The 24,203-nt window shown below is 37.1% G+C and overlaps 1 protein-coding gene across 3 annotated transcripts in view; it reads right to left on the bottom strand.

The window, feature by feature from the left end:
- GABRA6 (gamma-aminobutyric acid type A receptor subunit alpha6) overlaps nt 1-23,965 on the bottom strand; it is a 42,696-nt gene extending 18,731 nt beyond the window's left edge. For all 3 annotated transcript variants that reach the window (XM_089663192.1, XM_089663074.1, XM_089663133.1), the window contains exons 1-6: nt 23,677-23,965; nt 23,334-23,452; nt 23,102-23,169; nt 6,866-7,086; nt 4,835-4,917; nt 1,017-1,160 (exon numbers count right to left, since the gene is read on the bottom strand). In XM_089663192.1, the coding sequence (XP_089519318.1) occupies nt 1,017-1,160; nt 4,835-4,917; nt 6,866-7,086; nt 23,102-23,169; nt 23,334-23,452; nt 23,677-23,717 (676 nt within the window). In that variant the 5' untranslated portion in view covers nt 23,718-23,965. The remainder of the gene's footprint in view (nt 1-1,016; nt 1,161-4,834; nt 4,918-6,865; nt 7,087-23,101; nt 23,170-23,333; nt 23,453-23,676) is intronic.
- Between the last annotated feature and the right edge of the window lie 238 nt (nt 23,966-24,203).

Genomic DNA, 24,203 nt, shown 5'->3' with positions numbered 1-24,203 from the left:
GTATTGGGGGGCTGCCGCACAGAGAAGGTTGAGCCTTTATAACCACTTTAAGGCTATCAACAATCATGAGATGGCAGTTGATAGCCCTAACCTATATGTAATACATGTATTATCATTCAGCTCTGGTCTTTCAATCCAAATAATTCAAATAGATGGCATTTTGTTCAGAAATGGAGAAAACATGATAAAATTCTCTTCTCTTTACGAAGAGAAAGGGAAAAGTTATAGTAGTACCTCCAAATCAGATTTTCCTAAGCATGCCTTTAACAGTTTAATAGAAAGGATAACACCTAGGGGAACTGGATACTCAAAGGTCTCAGACTTAGGACTATAACAGCTTGGGAAATGCCATGACACTGTAACACAGAGACAATTGTGAATAAAATAATAATTAGTTTTGTTAACATTGCTCATGACAATAACAAAAGGCAACAGCAGTCAGTAATGCTCAGGAGTGTTTCAATGTGATTAGCAGTGGGGTCCCCTTTACTACACTAAAATCCTAGTTCAGAGTTTTCAGGAATTTAGCTTCACACTGTACTCTATACTGTGCCTACTGCTGATAGCTATGACATACTCTTGAAAAAGACTTTGGAGACATGTGACCATGTGGCATATGGAAGACCTTCACCAATAAAACACCATGACCAATGGTGTGTTGGTGCACCACTGGGGAAATGTGGGCTTGCCAGCTCAAGGATCATTTTTTCTTGCTTCAACAACTGCATCAGTAATTTATTATTATCACATTATTATATTATGCACAGTGAAAATATCAAGTAACATCAATAATAGTAACATTGTAGCATGATATAACTATTCTATAAAGTTAGACAAGAATAATAGTGGTATCTAGAAAGAAAGTACATTTTATATAATCGTAAATTAAATAATTTGTAGAAACAAAGTAAGGATGCATTAAGTAAAATCAAATGGATCCATCTGTACACGATAGGCTTTAATGTTTTGTAAACAAGATGGCCACATAACGCTAAAGAAAAAATGGACCGGATTACCTGTATTAGATTTCATTGTTTCACTGGAAACTGTTTGCCCAACAAGGTCATATTGGAGAAGACTTGAAGATTCTTCTGGTACCTCAACTGAGTATAAAGGTCCTTTCTTCCAAGTATAAACTATTTCACTTTTTGGGTATGCATCTGTTTAATTGAGTTCAGAACAGAGAAAAAGAATAAATGTAAAATATAACCCTTGCAAATGAGTAGCAATGCTGAATCATATTGACTCTACACTTTTCCATTTCCTGATGGTGGAAAAAGAAGATAAGGCTTGCGTGTGTGTGTGTGTGAACGGGGTTGCTTAGAAAAGCACTTCAAGTTTTTCACAATGAGCTGGCCTTGCCGGATCATAAGGCAATAAGCTGCATTCTCAGTTTAGTGTTATATACAGTAGAAGTCAGAAATCTTCTGAGCTGAAAACATCCTGTCCTTTTTGTATGTGCTTCATTTTAATCTGTTACATTAATTCCAGCTATTTCTGTGGACTAAAACATGCTCTATGTTAAGGAGAATGCACGGGAGGAGAGGACTTTGTCTTCTGTATTAGGGTGGCAATGCTACTATTCCATAGATGCAGTACAACAAGTATGCATTGTCACCCTAGTGCAGAAAGTATGCCACAAGCAGGATGATAAAAATAAAGGAAAAAAGCCTGAAAGAAAAAAAAATCAGCTACCACATTTAAGGACTTCTTGCATTTTGTTATACCATTTTCAATATAAGAATTTAGGATAATTTTATGTTCTAGGCTTGGGACAATAGAGTAACTTAATATTAAAAGTTTAGTATAGGATGTTGTCTGTCTCTAGTTTTCTCTATGGCTATCTGTAGCTTTTTATGTAGCTTTCCCTCTCTTCTCATTTCTCAAATTTTGGAAAAAAAAAACAATTGACAATAATATTTTCTATTTTCTGTTATAAACCATATCAGCTGAAAATAATCAAAAATCACATTTCTTCATAAATTTAGGCCAAAATGTTTTCTGCTACATGTCTTTGGTAAAACAAAATCCTTATAAGTGTATATTAATTGGCTTGTGCGAAAGTGATGGTATATATACTAACATTTTTATTGGTTTATTTTTTATACTAGTAATGGTGGCAATCAGTGACTTATAGTGGAACTGTGATAGTGCTTCGGCAATGTGACACTAAATGACACTGGCATCTCTAGTGACACTAATACAGTGATCAGTGCTGATACTATGCACTTTCACTGTGCTAATGACACTGGATGGGAAAAGGTTAACATCTAGGGTGAATCAAAGGGTTAACTGTGTGCCTAAAAATGTGTAATGTGTGCTGCTTTTACTACTAGATGTGACTGTTTTATCTCTCTACTTTGCAGGGTTTAAAAAACAGCCACATCTTGTTTTTAACACAGGGCTCTGAACTGTCATCCCCTAAGCTGATTAGCAGGTCCCAGCCATAAATCATTGGCTGAAACCTGCTGATCACTTTGTGCTGTAGCAAATGACAGCACTGAAGGGGCAGCGGATGTGCATGCTCATGCCCCCTAACTAGCAATGCCAGATCATGTACATGATCTGGCGCAGTGGGGTCACCCTGCTGCAGTAAAACTGTGGTAGGTGATCCACAAGTAGTTATATTGCAGCATTCCAATTCATAGATTTAATGGCTGCCTTCATTTTTTTTAGGCTTTCTTTCTTCTATTTTCATCTGGTGACCCAGCCGGAAAGTCTGTTCTTTTTGAAAATCACAAGCTCTCCAGCAGAATGTATCAGTTACATGGATGAGGCAAACCATATAACACTGGCAGGGCTGCTTAAAATGATCAGCTCTTGTTTATTAATGTAAAACCATTATCCCAAAAGTACACATATTGTTTGCTGTAACTGATTATAAAATGTGAACCTGAGTTTGTAATCAATTTGTTAGTGAAATTAAATTTGCTAATACATTTAACACTATTCTCCCCCCAGCTGACAGGGCTGCTTTCTGCTGTTCCTCCTGTGCTCATTCATCCAGAGTGGTGTCTCACTAATAAAGCCAAAAAAAAAAGAAAACTGATGCAGTCACCACATATAATGATTGGTAAGCTGCAATATATTACATTTTTGGTTTTGGGTTTAATTCCACTTTAAAGCGATAACAAACACACAGTTTAATTTACATTTTTCTTTTTATTTCTGTATGTAGAAGATGGCACTGTAGGTATAAAAAAAAAAAATCAAAGTACCTTTTACCTAATCGATATACAGCTGTCACATGACCCAGATCAAGCAAGAGGAGCTTCTAGTCCTCTGCTGCTGGTCACATATTCAAAATAAAAAGACACAGCCTTTGGAATACAGAGTAAAAGTACATTAACCCCCCCTGGCGGTATTAACCCTGGCGGGGTTAATTATCAGTATCTGCGAGTATCGGAGCATACGGGGGCCGGAACCAGCGGGAGATTTTAAAATTTTAAAAAGTGACATTCACTAAATACACCAAAATCACATAGTAAAACATTACTGTATCAAAGCATTTCACATATATTTTGTCCCTACTGCTTTGTCCTGTGCCCTGCCTGCATTTTTTACCGTTCTTTCTGCCTTGAAACTGAGAAAAGTCCATTGCGTCCAAAAAGTGTCCCTTTATGTCAAAAGAGGTTTGAGACCAGCTAGAGAACAGTGATAGTAAATCAGAACCACTTGCAGAATTGAGTGATAATGATTTGTGGGGAAATTCGTCATCAGACACTGAAAACGATTTTGTGACTAAGCTCAGTGATGTGCGGACTTGGTGCTTTATTTCAAAGTTTTTGGTTTGATTATTGAATTAAATTTATTATTATTACATTATTATTTTTTATGATTATTTATTATATTATAATTTATGATTTTGTGTTTAAAATTTTATCATACCCGGGATGTTTACTAGACTCTTGTTCGGACAAATTTCAGTGAGTTATTCCTAAAAATTACAGGACTACAATAAAAAACAACAAATTTCCATTTTTAAAAAATGTACCGCTTTGAGCACAGAAATAATGACATAATCATACCACTAGGGAGGTTAATAATATCAATAAACTATTTTAAATTGGCATACAAATATACAACTAAATAAACTACATACAAAATATTTTGTGAAAATAACATGGTTTGGGCAGATTTCTGCCAGTCACAGTCTGTGCCAACCCCTCCAGCCTGTGTCTTAGAATAAGAGGGAGGTGATTCCTCCATCAATCTACATGTAATATCCCACTCCATTGTGTTTAGCTGGTTAGTGGGCTGGGAGGAGGAGGAGAGAGAGAGAATGGGCTGTCATTTGCCACTGTGTATAAGCCCACATGTGTGACTCTCTACTCACATGGGCTGCTCAGATGTGATATGAAGGATATGCTCAGCATAGAAACTCACTGAAAACTGAGCATGTGCAGAGTTGCCTCTACAGCTGCAAAATCCCTAGCTGAATTGGGGACATGAACAGAAGGAGGATATAGAGAACAGCAGGATCAACCAGGTTTTTTGCAGAATACAGAAAATGATTCTCATGGTGAGTGAGTAAAATAGCATTTATTGATGTTTTTTTTTATGATGCGAGTTTAGTGACACTCTAACGTATGCTTTTACATAGGGAAGGCCTAGTTCATTAACTTGTATGACAGTAATGAAATCAATGTGTTCTAAACATTCTCTAAAAGATGCCTTCAGCTGCATGTACTACCTTTATGAACAGCAACATCACTACTAACACAAAATTAGTACTGTGTAACCCATTAAAACAACTACTATTTATTAATAAATAATGGTGTATAAATAGCACATCACAATATGCATCTGTAAAAAAAAAATCAATTCTACATACAGCTGCCAAACTTCAGGGGACATGCATGTCCATCCATAGGAAAATTCATTAACCTCATGGGACATTCTGCTTTAATTGTCAATCTGAAATAAAGATACTACGACACTTTAACGCAATATAATTTATATCATGTCTTATATTGTTTTGTGCTGTGCAAATATTAAATTATACATTAAAGCTTTATTTTGCTAATGCTTTATGTTATGTGCAACCAAACATTTTAAAGACTCAGACTGAAAGAGTTGTATTCATATGATGTCAGAAATGTGTTATTACAGTGTGCCACTTTACATACCAGCATCAACATATGCTTTCCTGAAGCCACTCCAGTGTTGAAATATGGAGTAAACTTATTTAAAGTCGTTCTAAAGCCAAAACTTTTTTTACCTTAATGCATTCATTGAATTAAGGTAACAAAAACATTTCTTGCTTTCTGTTCTCCCCCTTCCCTGTGTGAGGGGGAATAGAGGGGAGAAGAGATGAAGCGCAGTGCACGGCTGCATCTCTTCTACCCTATCTTCATGCAAGATTCGAGCAGCAACAGGAGCCATTGGCTCCTGCTGCTGTCAATCAAATGCAGTGAGGAGGAAGCAAGAGATGGGGCTAAGCCCCTCTGTGTGTTTCTATGGAACACAGACCTATAAACACGCATAGCTTAGGAGTGAGCACACACTGTGTGCCCCCACAGAAAGCTATGGGGGCAATCAAAGAAGAGACAGGATCGCTGGCAGGGAACCCTAGAAAAGGAAGCTTGGGGATGCTCTGTGTAAAACCATTGTACAGAGCAGGTAAGCACAATATGTTTATTATTTTAATTTTTTTAAATGCCTTTAGTGTCACTTTAAGGCTAACTGCACAGTATATGAAAGAGATTGGTAAAGTATTTCCTTGTTTGATACTGCAGGCCACTTCAGTTGGCTAATTACATCTGGAAACATCCCCTACTTGTAATAGTGTTGAAAGAGAACAGTAAAATTTGAGTAAAGCCACCAGAGATGAATAGTTAAAGTTATTCCCCAAGATTTAAAGCTGATTTAGAACTACTTAATTTCAGCAAGTATTCCTGCATTAAGTTAAAAAAAATTTCAGATTGTGTGTTGCTTCCTCACCCCCTCTTATACATACCTGATTCTGATCTTAATCCGTCACTGTGCAGTGGCTCTCTCCTCCTCTCCCCACTCTCACTGGCTTTCCTGAGAGCAGCTGGAGCTATTGGTTCCTGCTGCTGTCAGTCAAATCCTGTGATGAGGAAGTGGGGTTGGGGCCAAGTCTCACTGTCTGTGTTTATGGACTCAGGCAGCATGGCTTGGAATTGAGCCTGCTAGTGTACAGCAATAGGAAGTGGCTTCCTATAGTGGCACACTGAGAAGAGACGGAGCCAGGACAGCCAGCAAGCGGCCCTAGTAGAAAAGGATCAGGGCTGCTCTGTGCAATGCCACTGCACAGAACAGGTAAGTATATCATGTTTGTTATTTAACAAATTACTTTACAAATAGTTTAATTTTGTTCATTTTATAAAAGTTAAATGCACTGCATTTGAAAAATTATTTAAATTGTATTGAATGGTGTCATACTGGGCTAAATGTTTAATAGTGTTATATAATTCACATACTGTAGTACATATAGTAGCATGTCTTGTATTACAATATTTTTTTGCATCGGATTCAATTTCAATTGCAGACTGCTTTGCAAAGTCCTTATAGGGTTATATCACTTTTTGATTAAGTCTGAGCCAACTATCAGTATTATTTAGACTCACAAAGTGCACAAACACCCTACTCTGTAATATTAATTAAATGGGAGGTCCATAATATCCAAAGTCATTCCAGTTGACCTATTTATACTCTGGCTTATTACACTAATTATCAAGGTCAACTAAAGTTTAAAGACATGAGCGTCTATGATGACATTTAAGCGTGATTTGATATGTTGTATGTGATAATGTCAAATAAAATGTGCAAGATAGGTACTTGGCAATTTGTAACCAAGTTCTGTAATTAATTTATTATTTAGGGTAATGCCTTCTCTTACCTCATAGTGTAGAGGATTGTTCCATTCTGCATAATTCGGAAAAGTTTATTGGGAGTCGTCATATTATGAGAGATTGACCTTTTCCCATTTCTGAAAAAAGTGTCTGGTGTCCAAATCTTACTGACCATTAAATTATTTAACCTAAGTATTTCTGTAGGACCATCAAATTTTAGCCGTTCATCAATCCATGTCTGCCGGAAAAAAACATCCATTGTGTATTCCTATAGGAAAATTAAGACCATTAAAGGTTTCAGGGCAAAACACCAGACCAAGTAATTTAATAGACAACTTAACTAGCATGTTAGCCACACTTCTGTCACTGCTTAATGATTTTAATCCTATTACCATTAAGCAGTTACTTAAAAAAGCTACTATAGGGGGAGGGGGAATGTGCTTTTACTTAACGTCTCGCTGAACAAAAACTTAATCAAGCAGTATAAAATAGCTTGAATGTTCTAAGGCAAATTACCTGAAAACTTTTAAAATAATTACATGCAAATATATAATACTTACAATAACAAATGTAAGAAATGGATTGAAAGCACTAAAATCAAACTTTATCTTTGGAACACAATCATAATGCTAATATAGTGTAAGTTTAATTAGTTCTGTGCAAAATTAGTTGGGTTTTTTTTTTTTTTTATTACAACAAAGTGTGAAATTGAGTTACTGCTATATTAAGATTTCTTCAAGACTAAGACACTAAGTTAAGGAAATTTGAGGTCAGTGTAAAATGGAATTTTCTGATAAAGCTTTCATGCTGACATTTTTTATTTCTATGTGGGAAGATTTGTAAAAATGGGTATATTCTAATTAGCTATTATATGATGCGATAACATTCATGGGATGTTCATAAAATTGGCATATATATGTTCAGTGACCTATTCCATGCTTCTCCTTGATTACTCACATGTTTGCGTATAGAGCAGTCATGTCTTCTGGATCAAAATGGTGCAGCATGTGTAGCTGGCCAATTATGGATAATAAAATGAGTGTTTGGTGTAATCAGCAAGTATAAGGAACAATGTTTTTTTACTCATAGCAACCAATCCAATTTCAGCTGTTCAAAAAAAAAAACCTAAATATGACTGCTGAATGGTTGTTATAGCAAACTGTATGAACTAAGAGATCAAATATTTCCAAAACAGTGCTGAAAGACTTGGCTTTGTAGGATTCCAAACTGTTCATGTTCTGGAAACAGCAAATAATCCATTCAGTTTAAAAGTTAACAAATTGGAGAATTGCCAAACTGCAAATTTGTATGCTCCAAGAAGACTTGCTCATTCTGCAGAGAATCCTACATTTTATGATTCTCTGCATATCAGACAGTATGATGGTAAATAAATGTATGCAGGCAAATACAAATTCATTAATTTTAGTGCTCCTGATTTGATTATCGGTGTCTGTAAAGCCCCCTAGGTTCATGACTCGATTCTGAAATAACTTTGAGAACATATTAAATATAAGCAGACATATTTAATGGTATAAATATATAGACTGATATGTTATCAGCTTGCTTGCCATATTTTAGAATAATAGAACAGCATAGGCTAAGTTTGATAGAGGCAAATCATGGAAAAACCCATTGTTGTTGTCATTGGCAGTCACAAAATATTAAAAGTCATGCTAATTCTTTGTGAACGTTTACTGAATTTAGAGGTATGTTTTTAACCATATGTTTGGAGAGTAGAATCAGCTTGTTATATGTAACCAATATCAGTTTTAATATATTTTTCATGAATAATTGCAGCTATAATTATAATTCATTATTTAGTCCTTTTACAAGTAAGCAAACTCTTAAAAGCTACAGTAAGAAATGTGCTTTCACTAACATCTCACTGCACAAAAAATGTAATCAAGCATATGAATACTCCAGGTCTCAAGTATTTTGGTGTTCACAGTAGTGTTACAGGGGCAGCATGGGGGAGGCGAAAGTCACTTTCTGACTTTGGGTTAACTTTTTCTGATCATTTTATAGAGATCCTTCTTAGTAAATATTGAACAGCCATGTGATCATCCTTTAAGATAATGTTTATCATACAGGCAGATAATGTTTAAAACTGTCTAACGTAGTACAGTTATTATTCTATGTGGACCTTTTCGATTGAATTTCTTTATCAGTTTGACAATAAGTAATAAATAAATAAATGAAATGATACATTATCTTTGATATATGCCAAAGTAAAAAGCCATCAGGACTGTAGTAGCAGTGTTGAAAGGATTTCAGATTGAAACAATATAAAATATACTTCTGACTGATTGTTTTAATTGTGTATTGATTTTATTGTCCCCAAATGGTTTAGTTTTTTCAACATTTGTATAGAAATTATCATGTTAAATGGTGTTTAGATTGTGATTACTATGACATGGAAAATAGTCTGCAAAAATTTGGCTTTAGTGCACACATTCAAAACAGAGCTCCAGCCAAACACAGTTGAAGTACATATATGTGAACTATTTTACCTTCTTAAATATCTTTTATTTAGTGCAGCTTTTTGTGGTTCACATCATTGCTACTTTAAGCTGCATGTCAATAACCATATAGTAAGAACAATAGGACAGTGACCTACCTGATCCTTCCCTCTTCACAGTGAGAAGAGGAAAGGAAGAATGTTACCAAGAAACAATGGCAGGTTGTGTGGGGTATAAACATTGGATAAATGTCTTCTTCATTTCTTCATATGTAGACATCTCCTGGGAACCCTAAAGTTACCGCATTAGCGAGTTACTTTTATGTATGTTGTAACACCATACCTGCTAAAAACACATAGCTGCAAATATACTTACCATTCTAGACCATTTCCTCAAACACTACCACTTCAGTGCTTCTTGGCTACTGAAGGTATTCTGTACTTCCAGATGTGTGGAATACTTGCTACCACATGACACACAGGGGTTGATTTACTAAGGCACCTTGTCTGCAAATTATTGCAGTTCCTTGGATAACCAACTACTATTAGGTAGAGAAGAGATTTACTAAACCACTCAGTCCACAAATAGACACAATCGAAATTTACTATTGGTCACAGAATTTAGAGACCATCTAAATGAAGTCACCTCTTAGAACTAGGTGAACAGCAGAGAAAAATCATTTAATGACATGATCCCAAGTAATTTATACTTCCTATACATATGTTGGACATTTTTAAGAATAATTGCTTTAACCACTTCCCGACTGGCCGTTGCATATAAACGGCCGGACGGTGGCACTGCAGTGTCGGGTGGCCGTTTATAAACGGCCTCCCCGCACCCTGGGAGCACGCAGCACCGCGATCCAGTGCCCGCTGTGTCCTCCGGACACAGTGAAACACCGATCATCGGACAGGACCTCTGTACGAGGTCCCAATCATGTGATCACTGATTGGCCAATCAGTGATCACACGCAAAGTAGTAAGCAAGATGTCACTTCTGACATCATTGCTTACTACGTGTGAAATCTGTGAATGATCACAGAGGTCACATGGTACAAGGCTATTCACAAAAGCCTTGTACCATGTGACAAGCTGTGACCAATCACAGCTCACTCAGTACTTCTCAATGAGTGCAAGAATGCACACAGAGAGAAAGAGAAATTATTGCTTTTACATCCTATATGGGTGTAAAAGCAATCAGTGTAAAAAAAAAATCTTCATCACCCCCCACAAGTAGTACAGTGTCACTATGATGATCCTGTACTGCTAGGGTGACAGCATGTAAAAAAAAACAAAACAATAATATAAAAAAATAAAATAAAAATGTAAAAAAAATGTTTAAAAATTATAATTTTTGGTTATAAACTAATTTGGATTTTTTTTTTACTAAAAAGATAATGGAATAAATTTTGGCTAAGATATATGATGAAATATTATTTATTTGCAAAATTTTATAAAAAAAACACTTTTTTTCAAAATTTTTGGACATTTCATTTACATAGCAAAAAAAATACAAATCCCAGTGGTGAATAAATACCACCAAAATAAAGCTTTATCTGTCTCAAAAAAATGGTAAAAAATTCATTTGATTACAGTGTTGCATGACCACGCAATTGTCATTCAAAGTGTGATTGCGCTAAAAGCTGAAAATTGCCCTGGTCAGGAAGGGGGTAAAAGTGTCCGGTCTGGAAGTGGCTAAAATAATTCTAGATTTGTCTATATAAAGTGATATATTTAAAAAAATCCAAACAGGCATCGACTTCACCTAGTTCAGACATCTCAGTAGTGACATGACTAAGCATGCTCAGACCAGGAAAACTGAAAACTATAGTAAATGCCTTTGTTGGCAAGCCTGGTAGTGTCGTGGAAACGAGTGAACATGTTCCTGTAAAACGTGATTAATAAACAGGTTAACATTTATATATATATATATATATTAGACAGAAGTTGTCAAACAAATCTGATTTCTTTTTATGAGGGGGTGAGCAAAACCTTGGACAGAGGGGTAGCGGTGGACGTGGTATATTTGGATTTTGCAAAAGCGTTTCACACAGTTCCCCACACATGGCTAATGTGTAAGGTAAAGTCTACGGGCTTGGAAAAATCCATAAATGGATAGAAAACTGGCTAAAAGATCGTATTCAAAGAGTAGTGGTTAATGATTCATACTCTGAATGGTCTGGGGTCATCAGTGGTGTACCCCAAGGTTCTGTGTTGGGACCCTTACTTTTTAATATATTTATAAACGATATGGGGTCTGAGATTAAAAATCCCATTTCAGTCTTTGCAGATGACACCAAACTGTGCAGTGGAATAATGTCCTTACAGGATGTCTTCAACTTACAAGCCGACCTCAATGCACTGTTTAATTGGGCAACTACATGGCAAATGAGGTTTAATGTTGATAAATGTTAGGTTATGCACTTGGGGGCTAAGAATATGCACGCATCATACATACTAGGGGGAGTACAACTGGGGGAATTAATGGTGGAGAAGGATCTGGGAGTTCTGGTAGATCACAAGCTTAATAATGGCATGCAATGCCAAGCTGTGTTTTCTAGCAAGCAAAATCCTCTCTTGTATTAAATGAGACTCCAGAGAGAAATATCATATTACTCCTGTGCAAATCATTAGTAACACCTCATGTGGAATATGCAGTTCAGTTTTGGGCACCAATTCACAAAAAGAACATTGGGGAACTTGAGAAAGTACAGAGAAGGGCAACTAAACTGATAAGAGGCATGGAGGAGCTCAGCTATGAGGAAAGATTAGAGGAACTGAATTTATTCTCTCTTGAGAAGAGGAGATTAAGGGGAGATATGATCAACATGTATAAATACATCAGTGGTTCATATAGTGAACTGGGTGTAGAGCTATTCACCCTGAGGTCATCACAGAGGACAAGGGAGCACTCTTTATGCCTGTAGGAAAAGAAATTTAATCTCCAAACACGGAAAGGTTTCTTCAAAGTGAGAGCTGTGAAAATGTGGAATAGACTCACTCAAGAGTTGGTTCTGGCCAGCTCAGTGGATTGCTTCAAAAAAGGCCTGAATTTTTTCTTAGATACACAGAATATAACTGGATACTAACATTATAGGTAAAGTTGATCCAGGGAATATCAGATTGCCCATCGGGGGATCAGGAAGAAATTTTGTTCCCAGCAGGAACAAATTGGATCATGCTTTGCTGGGTTTTTTTTGCCTTCCTCTGGATCAACTGTGGGTATAGGATTATAACTGTATTTTCTATGGTTGAACTGGATGGACTTTTGTCTTTTTTCAGCCAGACTAACTATGTAACTATATTTATATTTACCGGTATGCATCAATACTTGTAACTATAGAACTGACAATATACACAGAAACACCAACATAGATATTCTAAGAACAATTTAATTTCCTTTGTAATTTTATTTAGCTGTTTTTTTGCTTCTTATACAATATTCTTTTTTTCTAGTTGTTTTTTCTTAAATAGTACAGTGCTTTAGTCTTTTTTTTAACATATATTCTCTGCAGTATATATACTTATGTATGTACTGCCATGTGCATTGATCATATCCAGGGACTTAGGTGTCCGTTTATGAACCAGCGGTAATAGATCGCTGCTCAGTTCTCCGGCATTCTCGGAGAACACAGTTCTCCTGTGAATGCAGTTTATGAAGCAGTTCTCCGAACGAAGGGAGAACGATCTCCAAACACTGGAGAACGGTCTACAAACTCTGGAAAATGGCTGATTTTACTATAATCTCGCGAGATTACAGTAAAAGATCAGTTTACTAAGCAGAGGTAAATTATCTCTGCTTAGTTTTCGGTTCCTCCAATTCTCCAGCTCTGGGCTGGAGAATCTGGAGGGAGAACACAGATCTCCAGAGAAGGGCTGAACATATTTTCCTGGGTGTTATAAACTGTGAATAACCAGAGAATAGCTGTGATCCTCTGAATCTCAGCTATTCTGCGTGTCATAAACGGACACCATAGACTTTTGAAATATATTAACTAAATGGTAGAAAAACTGCATTTGGTACTCAGCATCTAACAAAAATCCAAATCCAAACTATCACAGCTGTCTTCACCAACCACACACAATACCAATGCTGAAGCAAAATTAAAAGGAATACAAATGTTGCGCTGTGTTACTAAATTCAACGTGTTTGGTTATATGTATCCCGATACAAAGGATCATAATAGTATTCCAAAAAATGAAGCAGGTGCCGTTTCTTAACAACCCACAGAATTTGCAGGCAGTAATGCATGTCAATGCGTTTAGGAGGTGCCTGGCCATTTCCCAGTGTAGGTCAATGCAGAACACATTCATCATGTTCTCATTTTGCAGGCTGCACAGGAACACGCTGCACTGGGGGGAACTAGAGCCCTTGGAATAGATGGTAAATACTAGACATGTGTTTGGATGACTAATGTGCTTCCCAGCAATTTGGTTGAAGCAGCCGTCACAAATATGAGATTTCCTGCTCTGTTCCCTGCATATGCCCAAGAACTTACAACTTGTATTTTTTTTTTCTTTTAGCACTGAGCATGCCTAGGGACTTGGACATTTCGCATTTTCTGTTGTACACTACACAGGTACATATGCTTAGATAATTGTTGGTTTCTTTCTATGCATGCTAATGGACTTCAGTCTGTGAATTGATGCACATAGCCAAAGGCTAACACATTTGGGAGGAGTATTTGCTTGCTAATCAGGTGCAATCACTTGAGGCATTCATGAAGAGACAGACGGAATGAGCAAGTCCTTCATTGGATGTGTCAACAGTACAACCTATGTTATATAAAGGACTGCAGTAGGGGAGGTTGTGTTTGACCTGAAAGGAGGCCAGATTGTTTGCAATCAGTCCTTGGTGGCTGGGGGGGTGTAAGGTGCATGATGATCAACACCCCATGTTTGAGTGTTTACTGTAATTGTTGTGCATTCGTCTCTCAAAAGTGGGTTTTTGTGGGCATGCCTCTAATTTTGTGTGTATTTTTCCAATCTGACCATGCATTTATGGTTTTTGATCATCTGCTAGCCCTTGTTACTAACAAATGTCAATTGTTCTATTCCTATAACTCCTAACTTTGATATAATTTGCTTTGTCATGTAGACAAAAATGCAGCTTCCTGCTTACCATAATCAGAAATGTATATGTGTGGGAATGGGGGTGGTGTGTGTGGGTTTTTTTTTTTGCCTGTTTTTGTTTGAGTCTTGCACCTAACAAATTGATGGGGTGGTTGGGTAGGGTGGTGAGAGTTGTACCTTGTAAAATGTGTTGCCTGGTTAATAGTAACCTTATTTTGTTCCAGCTGTACACTATGAAAGTTAAGTTGTGATGCCTTTTTAAACTGTAAGCTCCTATGAGCAGGGCCCTTCTATCCCTCTTGTAAAGTGCTGTGCAAAATGTAGCACCGTAAATATTTTCTTTTTACATAAGTAAATGAATGTACCTAATTGTGTTGATGCTGTCAAAATAAATGTAGAATATGAACTACTTGTTTTGTTGAATCCATAAACCTTTTTTTCCCCCAAGTGGAATGTATTAACATCCATACAATTCTACAAAATAAACATTTTATTCTGCACACATGCTAGGTGTTAAATAAAAATACCCCCCCTCCCCCCCCAAGTTCCCTAGTTAAAATCTGAGGAACTAAAATCAAATTGTTTTCATAATAAATATATTGCATCGGATAATCTATTTGCATATGTGGGAGCCATGATTGTGCATAAAAATTAGTTATCACACACAAATGGTATCAGGACCAGCTACCAGATTAGAATTGCATCATCACATTTGTGGAAGGACATTTGCATGCTCCAGAGACATAAAATTCAGTTCTTTGGCCAAAAGTAAATACAGCAGCTGGAGGCAGGTGACATTTACTAAACTCAAAAACACCAAACTGAGGTTTCAATTGCATCCTATTTATTTGCACCACTGACCACTTCTGCCTCTTGACTGAAGAGGGGGAGGCACCCCTGCTGGCTATGTTTGCCACAGCCTTCTGCGAAGCAGAGAGGAGGGGTGCACACGGCATGGCTTTTTTTTGGGCCATGTGCATACTTGCAGGTTTTGCTTAGGGCAAGAAGCAATTATACACCTCTATGAGCTCATCCCTACCCTCAAGGAGCTTACATTCATACTAGTGCCAATTAACCTATCAGAATGTCTTTGGAATGTGGGAGGAAACCCACACAGGAACAGAGAGAACATGCAAACTCGTGGCATATGGTGCCATGGTTGGGATTTGAACCAATGACCCTAGTGTTGCTAGGCAGGAGTGCTAGCCACTATGCTGCCAATAACATTAATTGGAACATATAGTAGTACCATGATTTAAGAATTTAAAATTATTTGTTATATAACAGAGATATAACGGTTGTGGATTTGAAGGGGAACCCCGTAACCAAAAAAAAAAGTATAGCTTCCCCCCAAAATCACTAACATACCCTTATCCAAGCATACAATCCTGCAGGCCAGAAAAGGGGGGTAGAAGAGCAACCCCAAATACATTCACATCAGACCCTGCCCTCAAGGAGTGTACAATCTAAAGTCCCTAACATTCATATAATAGAGGCAATTTATACAGGAGCCAAAACAAATACCAGCATGGGAGGAAAACCCACACAGGCAGAACATGCACACTCCTTGCCATTTAGTGCCATGGTTAGGATTTGAACTGGCAATCCTAGTACTGCTGGGCAGAAGTGCTGAACACTATGCCACAATGCTGACTGCAATGCTATCTAGAGTATATAGTAGTACCACGATTGAAGAATTAAGAAATATACTTATACGTAAATATTATAAGAAAATTCTAATTCCACATTAAAAATTATTTGTCATGTATCAGAGATATAACTCTAATGATTAGATATATATTTAACATTAGAAAATGAATGCATTTTTTAATGAATGTTACAGAGTAATGCATACTATTTGCAGAACATGTAAAAAAAACCCACTACAAAACAAGATATATAATAATAGAATTAGAATTAAAAGAAAGCAAACAACAAATCACACCTGCCAATTGTTTCTAGAAAGAAATGTGGAAAATGGGAAATAGGGTCCTAGCTCCTATGCCCTCTAGGGACAAAGTTTAGAAGTGTCTATTTTGTAAACACAAATATTCCAATTTGACATTTACTAATAGACATTTTCCTATGTGAAGACGTTTTTGTGTTCACCACAGCAAGGTCTTAATTGTTTCAAATAGGTGAAATTTGGTATCTAACTCCTATTGCTTCACTTTATTCTTAGTAAATCAGCCCTACAGTGTTTTCTTTCACTGGCTCCTACATCTCTACAAAACATACAAGCTGGTGGGAGAATCCACAGTGTGCAGTGGGGAAACAGTTTTTTGGTCACATAGACCTGTTTAAATGCTTGCAGCAGCCTGAGCAGAGTAATGCATTGATGTTTCAATAAACAAGCCACTGGAAAGATAAGTATATCCATGCTTCTTTTAGTTGGCGTTATACAGAAGTGATTAGTGCTGACAAGGAGCTGTATTTTGACAGGCAGTACAGTCTGTAAGATATTCTGTACCTATAAAATAACTGCAGCAATTTCTACTGGAAAAGTAAAAAATTTCCATCTAGTGCAGGGATGTTAAACTCAATTTCATGGCATCAGCATTATGGTTGCCCTCAACGGGCTGGTTGTATCTGTAAGACTAGATGTCCAAAGCAGACCACTCCCAATTACATCAAAGCGCACCCTCCTTACATTGTGCTGCTGACAGAAAGGAGCTGGGAAGCAGAAAGCTCAGGGTCTAGAGGAGAACCAAAGGAGGGCTGGAGTCAGCTGCTGAAGTCTGCAGGGGAGATGGAGACAAGGGGGTGCTGCGGCTGCACAGAGACATGTAGGATCTGTAGGAGGAGTTTTTTCATCCTCTCTGCTGCCAATTGCTGAGACCAAGGGTGGGGAGTTGCAGAAATTTGCCTCTTTGTGGCTGCATGGAGAAGAGCAGGATCTGGCAGAGGAGATGTCCTCTCTTCTGTTGACTGCCGAGACGAGGGAGTGCCATAGCTGAAGGAGAGGTCTGAGGGTCATAGAAAATGGCATGAAGAGCCGGATTTGGCCTTCGGCCTTGTGGTTGACACCTGTGATCTAGTGTATTGTTACCTGCCTGAGTTGTAGAATTTGTTTTTGAATGGTCATGAGAAAGACTAATAAATATTGTAGATGAGAGGCCAGACACACAGGCAATTGCTGATAGTCTATACTAAATGTGGTAAAGTTAGAGTGCATGTAAACCCCCAACCTTTTTGTTTGGGGAGAACATGGAAGGATTATAACCTCTGTCTAGCTGTTATTGCTGTCTGTGTCCCTGCTTGGGAGATTTACCTACTCTATTTGTCTAATTGACAATTGTCTTTGGTACAAGATTTAGTGGGATATCAAACTTTTTTGAGTTGTTACAGAAGGTAAGGGGAAAATAATCCAGAGAGTACTAAAAGTCTAGGTATACCCCTTCATCTCTGAAGACAGGAAGTGAGGGGAATACTCCACAAACGTACACAGATCCAAAAAGAAACCTAAGAGGACCTTCACCTTAACAATCCCATACCCAAGACAAAAATACTTTATATACATCTTAAAGCAGAACTTTACCCATTACAACATGATAAAAAATAAGTTCTTTAGCAAGGAACATACTGTACATACCACCTTAATAGTTATGTTGCCAAAATTAGTGTGTGCTGTAAATTGCCTCCAGCATTGTTCCTGTTTCTTCTTGCTGGAGGCTGCCATTTTCCTGAAGCCCAGAGCCTTTGAGCAGCAGTAAATCTTTAGGATGTCAGCAGATCGGCCTCTAGTGGCTCTGGTTTTTGGCACAGTGCCGAAAGATAGAGAGCAACTTGGCATGTGCAGAGCAGGGTGAGCCAGTGTATTAGTGGATTTTAAACAGTATAGACACTTATTTTTAATGTTTTACACAGCTATACCTGCAAAAGGCGTCAGCATAAAGTGATCTAGCAGTACTTAATTTTGTGACTGAAGTTCCATTTTAAATGTATCTGTGCTTTACGAGACATTTCCAGGTGTAATCAGACAACATATTATTTTTATTTTCTAGTTAATAAAACTAAAACTGTTGTTAGACACAGTACTTCAAGGAAATCTGTTCTGAGAGAGATATGGTTTCTGTTACTGCAACTTACATTCTGCTATTTGGTCTCTTGATTCATTATTTATAAAATCACTAAACCAGGAATAATGTGTAACAAAAATGAACTCAGAACTGACCTGTATACTTCAGTGACAAAAAAAGTATTATAGGCAGTAAGTCAGTTTGGCAAGCAGACAAAGAGGCAAATCAGTAACATCAACCTATATATTTCTTTCACTACATAATCTTTGTAAGAGGAAGATGGAGCCTCCTCTGTCCAGGCAGCAAGTAATAATGTTAGGGATTATGTCTTTACACAACCACTTAAGGCTCACAGTGATTAGTTCATAGTGCAGATAGATTTCATGTAACTGTAATAGCAGAATTAAAAGAAACAATTCAAGTAGCTAGCCTAGCAGATTAAAAAATTTGATATTTAATGTAAGGAGTACATAATTGAACTACAATGTATTTTTAAGCTTTGCCTGCATGAATCCAGGAACAAAATGGTGTTGATTTAATACAGGGGTAAAGCATGGTTGCTTTGCAAAGATAATCACTTTGCAAAGTAAATTTTTAGCTAGTGAATGCAATGAAATTTGCAAAGAATAGTCAATATTATGCATACTAATAAAAAACAAACACAAAACTAGATGTTTGCTCATACATGGTTGGATGATTGAAGTCAGCAAACCTTCACCATTCATTAACCTAAGTGAAAATTTGCATTGTTCAGTAAACAGGCTATACTCCTATAGTGTTCAGATGATACGTAGAACAGCCATGTTTTGTACATCAGATAACTGAACACTGTCCATCAATTTCTGTATACAGGGCTTCTATCATGTTCTCCTCCATAAGTTACAAGACTCTTTCCCAGGCTACATTTTACCTTTCTGGTTTAAAGTGAATCTGTATCTAACCACTCATGGTGGCTAACATTGCTGAACTCTTCTTTTAAAAAGTGTAGTTCCCTGACTGCAATAGTTATACTATCACTGACCTATAACGAGTATTAAGATAAGGAATTCTGAAATAATTCTGACATTAAAACAGTAGTAAACCACCAAAAATAAAACCCTGAAAAATATTTGCATAACCTTCTAGTATGCATTGCATACTAGCACATTATGAAACCCTTACGTTAGAACTAAGCCCTCCTGCGGCACTCTGTCACTGCTGACAGCACTTCCATCTTCACCTGGTCTTCCTTCCGGGTTCGTGGCTCTAGCCGCTTGGTTTGCCGAGCCAATATGACGTCACTCCCATGCATGCCCACAGGAGTCTTGGCTGCGGCACAGGGGCACATACACTGGTGAAGTCATCAGCTGCAGGGACACTGAATATCTCCTAAATGGTGCATGTTTAGGAGATATTCCTTGTACCTACAGGTAAGTTCTATTATAAGCTTACCTGTAGGTACAAATGTCCAGTGGGAGTTTACTTTCCCTTTTAAATGTTTTTTCTGGGTCTGTGATTGCAAATATACTTGTCAGCCACAGCCAGGCAACTATCATTTTTTTCAACAGGTCAGTATGGGCAACCCTGGTACTTCTTTCACGACAGAGTAACTTTAAATACTCGCAGTTATCAGAATTTTCTCTTTGATTTCTACACTCAAGTTTAGAGCAGGGGTGGACTGACCATTTAGAAACTCGGGCACTGCCCGAGGGCCCGGGGTCAGTGGGGGGCCCCATGAGATGCCCCTGGTACCTTTTTCATAGGCTTTTTTGAGTTTGGGCAAGGACACAGGGGCCCCATGATCCCCTATTGCCCGGGGGCCCAATGAGTTTTTAGTCTGCCCCTGGTTTAGAGTACATTTACTGTACATATATAGAATATCAACAACCACTCTGGAAAAAAGCTGAGTTATTTTAAAGTTTAGTTGACTTTTTAAGGCTTTTTTTTTTTAATAATAGCAAACGTGTGCTAATCTAACCAGAGGTTGGATTTGGTGATGGAAAAATTTGATATTTACACCCTGAAAAATTGTTGTAAAGTTAATTTTGAAACTCTACATAACATCTAGTATTGATTTAAAAAAAAAACATAAAAGACCTGTTGGTTTGCTTTTCCACCTAAACAAAGGCCAGTTTACTGTCCTTCAGACTTTAGGGGGGCTGGACTGTGGACAGTGGGAGTAGATAATACCTCAGGCTTGGTGGTCAGTGGGAATAAAAAATTAAATAGCACCACTGTGGTTAGGTGAAGGAGGAATAGCTCCAAGTCATTGATATTAGTGGGAGGAATAGCGCACCATTGTTGGTGTCAGTGGGAAGAATAGTGCCCTACCTTTGGTTTCAGCTGACACTTCATCATTGGTGTCAGTGGGAAGAATAATACTCCATTGTTGATGTCAGAGGGAGGAAGAGTGCCCCAAGGGCTGGAAAAAGGCAAGCGAAGGGCCAAAGTTTGGAGGCCACTGACATACAACAATGGACACAATATTGGGATTGTTGCCAAAAAGCAACCAATCGGGCATCATCTTTTCAATAATAACTATATTTGGTCAGTATTGATAACAGCTCCATGTTTGTGTGCATTTCTCTAGTTGTCTTTGCAACTTAGTGTGCATTTCTCCAGTTTTCTTTACAATTCAGTTTCATTTTCTTCTTTTTTTTTTTTTATGAACTTGATAAAACATGCTAAGGACATGCAACACTTCTCCAGGGGTCATGTCTTAGATTAAATAGTTATGTTTCCATAAGAGTGGATTTTACAACATATTCAGAGATTAGGGATTTAGTTTGACCAATTTCCTGATTATAAAAAAAAAATAAAAATAAAACTCTTCAAGTGATTGTTGTGTACGGCATTATGCAAACAATAAAAATAATTGAGTCATGTGCTTAAAAGTTTCAGACATTTAAGTAAAAGCAAATTAGAAATAACCAGGGGCAAATATACAGATCATGAATTCTCACTTTACACTACTCTACTAGTTTAAAGTAGAACTGAAGGCAAAACTTTGTTTTCGATTTGTGTAGAATGGAGAGGTTGTAGAACACCTGTCAGTTTTTATTGCTGTTTTGCTGTTCCTGTTCGGGAGATTCACTCTGTCCATTTGTCCTGGTGACCACTATCATTATAAGTGAAAGCAAAAGAAAATTCCTGAATATTGAGTGGTCACCATAATAGAGGAGAAATCCTCCAATGGGGGCATCAATTCTTGGGATACTGGTAAATAATAGAGATTTCCCTCACTTTGGAAGCATTTCCTCTCACTTCCTGTTGTGGGGAAGAGAAAGAAAAGAGAAATCTACCCAATGGGACACAGGTGGAAAAAAACTGGCGGGGGTTATAACTTTAACTTTATAACTATTAATCTAAAAGAAAAAAAAATTGCCTTTAGTTCTTTGGTAAAGTCAGTGGCTTAGAACATGTGAAGTCAAAGGATCAGCATGACAGCCTGTAATACGGAAACTTAGGACCACCAGCTAGCCACTTCTAAAAGTAAAAAGTCTTTTATTGGTCTTTTAAAAAAGAATAACAAAAACAGCTTTTTCAGCAAAATAAAGCAAACTGTTCATAAAGAGCACACACCATGGCTCACTGCCAGTATCTCAGCCCCACATTGGGATTTAGGGTTCCCAACTGTTTTGGGGCAGGCAACAAGCTTCAGGAGCCAAGCAAAACAGTCTCCAGCGAGTTCACACTTGTTCACAGCTGTGAACCACTGCACATATTTTCAAGACTCCCTTGCTTAACTCCTTTAGGACCAAAGTCCCTGTAATAAGGGTTTGAAGGTACTTTCTCACCTAAAGTCTCTTTGAACCTCCACATTTTAGGTCTCAAATAAGGACTCTCCAATCGTGAGAGAACTCTAAATCAGTCCTCTTCTCCCCAACTGGACTACCCTGGAACCTCTTACCCTACATGGGTGAGAATCCCTGACTACTCAAAATACACACAAGCCATCTCTCTTAGTACTACAACCCAAATAATAGAGAAATGTATCTCCCATTTAGGACCCATCCCTGGCGTCCTGTAGACAGCCTTACAAATATTAACATTAGAATAAGTTTGCAAGGACAGCCTCCTTAGCTGCACAATTTGCTTTTAAATAAATCTACTCATTTAAAGTGTCAGTGAGATGGATTTACTAAGACAAATAGACTGTGCACTTTGCAAGTGCAGTTGTACTCCTTTTCCAAAGAGCTTAGTGAATGTAGTGAAGTGTTTTGCTGATTTCCATCATCCAACCATGTGAAAACAAAATGTTGTTTTTTTGTTTGTTTTTGTTTAAATTTGATCTTCTTGACAAAGTGAAGCTTCACCCCGTTCGCTGAGCTCTGGGGAAAATGAATACAACTCCCTTGCAAAGAAAAAAGCCTATTTGCCTTTAGTAAATCAACCCCAATGTCTCACAACTTTTTTTTTTATATACAAGAACTAATATTAGAGCTTTAAAAGTGTTTACCTATTTGAATGTATTTTACCTTGCCATATATCAAGATATATATTCAATCCAACAGTTTTAAAGAGATATCTGTAGAAAGAACTATTAAGTATGTATATAGGACACTAGTACCTTCTGAGACATACTATGTATTGACAAGAAGATTATACAAAGTAATCTGTTCTAATCACTTTGCTTGTACACTGTACTGATATACTGCAATGTAAGACACACTAGTAATGTAGCACAAATAAGCACTAAAACTAACCATATACTGTCTATAGTTTTTAGGAAAAAACATAAAAATAACCCTTACCATTTCGACATCTGAAACTGGACCAAAGCTAGTCACATAGATATCAGTTTTGACTTCAGTTACAGGACCTGATAGATATATTAAGAAATTTTGTTACTGATTACTGAAATGTACTACATTAGTAAATTAAAAGAAGTAAACATATCAACTATATATAAGATCCAAAAATACTTTATTGCACTTCATTCTAATATTTTACATTGTTTTAAATTTTTTTGCTCACAGAATTTACCTCCAAATCCAGGACGGAGTCTGTTGTCATAACCATCTAGTAGTCTATCCAAGATGCGAGTTATATTTTCAGAGTAAATATTGTCATGAACTGTATATTCTCCAAGACCTGTACTTGTCCTACAATATTGGAAAGTAATTGTTTTTTAGCTATTTAAGTCACTTTTAAATTGTAGTCCATTTCAGTACAAAAATACATGACACAACATAATGTACTGTAATACAATACAGTGACACATAGTGATATTGCAATATAATATAGTATTATTAATAATAATAATAAAAATAATACAGCTCTAATACATTAGCAGTAATATTTTAATTAGTAATATTAATTTACTCACCTTAAATTGATGTAGCATAACCAGAAGACCATCCAAGCCATGCCTCTGTGCAGTTAAAATGACCAGTGAAATCTTTTTACCCAATTACCCGTGCTAAGTTTCACATGTCATACATTTTTCTTTTTTTTTTTGCTTTTTCTCTATAATCCAGTTAAAATTCAGTGCAGAAGTATGTGGTGCAGATGGAAAATTTCTCCCCTTTTTTGCTCTTTGATTTCCGTATCACGGTTAAGACTCAACTGACTTGTTTAGCTCAGGGAATTAGATGTTTGAAGGGACAGTACACGCTTGGAGAGCATTGACAATAATCGAATAAGGCATTATGGGAGATTAAAAGGACGACATCCACAGCTAGTTTTGGCAAAGAATTAGCAGGGACCTGTTAGGAAATCTGGACAAGCCACGGTTTCTCGCTGATACAGAATGGCCCTTGCTCCTGCCATGTGTACTAAAAGCCATGTATATTGCAATGATCATTGTAACATTATGAAAAATATCTTAATTTCTCATCTGAATTTACAAATATT

Source organism: Staurois parvus, unplaced genomic scaffold, assembly GCF_062004578.1.
Source record: "Staurois parvus isolate SC_StPar_1 unplaced genomic scaffold, SC_StPar_1.0 ptg000006l, whole genome shotgun sequence".
Lineage (NCBI taxonomy): Eukaryota > Metazoa > Chordata > Amphibia > Anura > Ranidae > Staurois > Staurois parvus.
The sequence above is the reverse complement of the archived record's forward strand: the minus strand, read 5'-3'. Positions and strand labels throughout refer to the sequence as shown.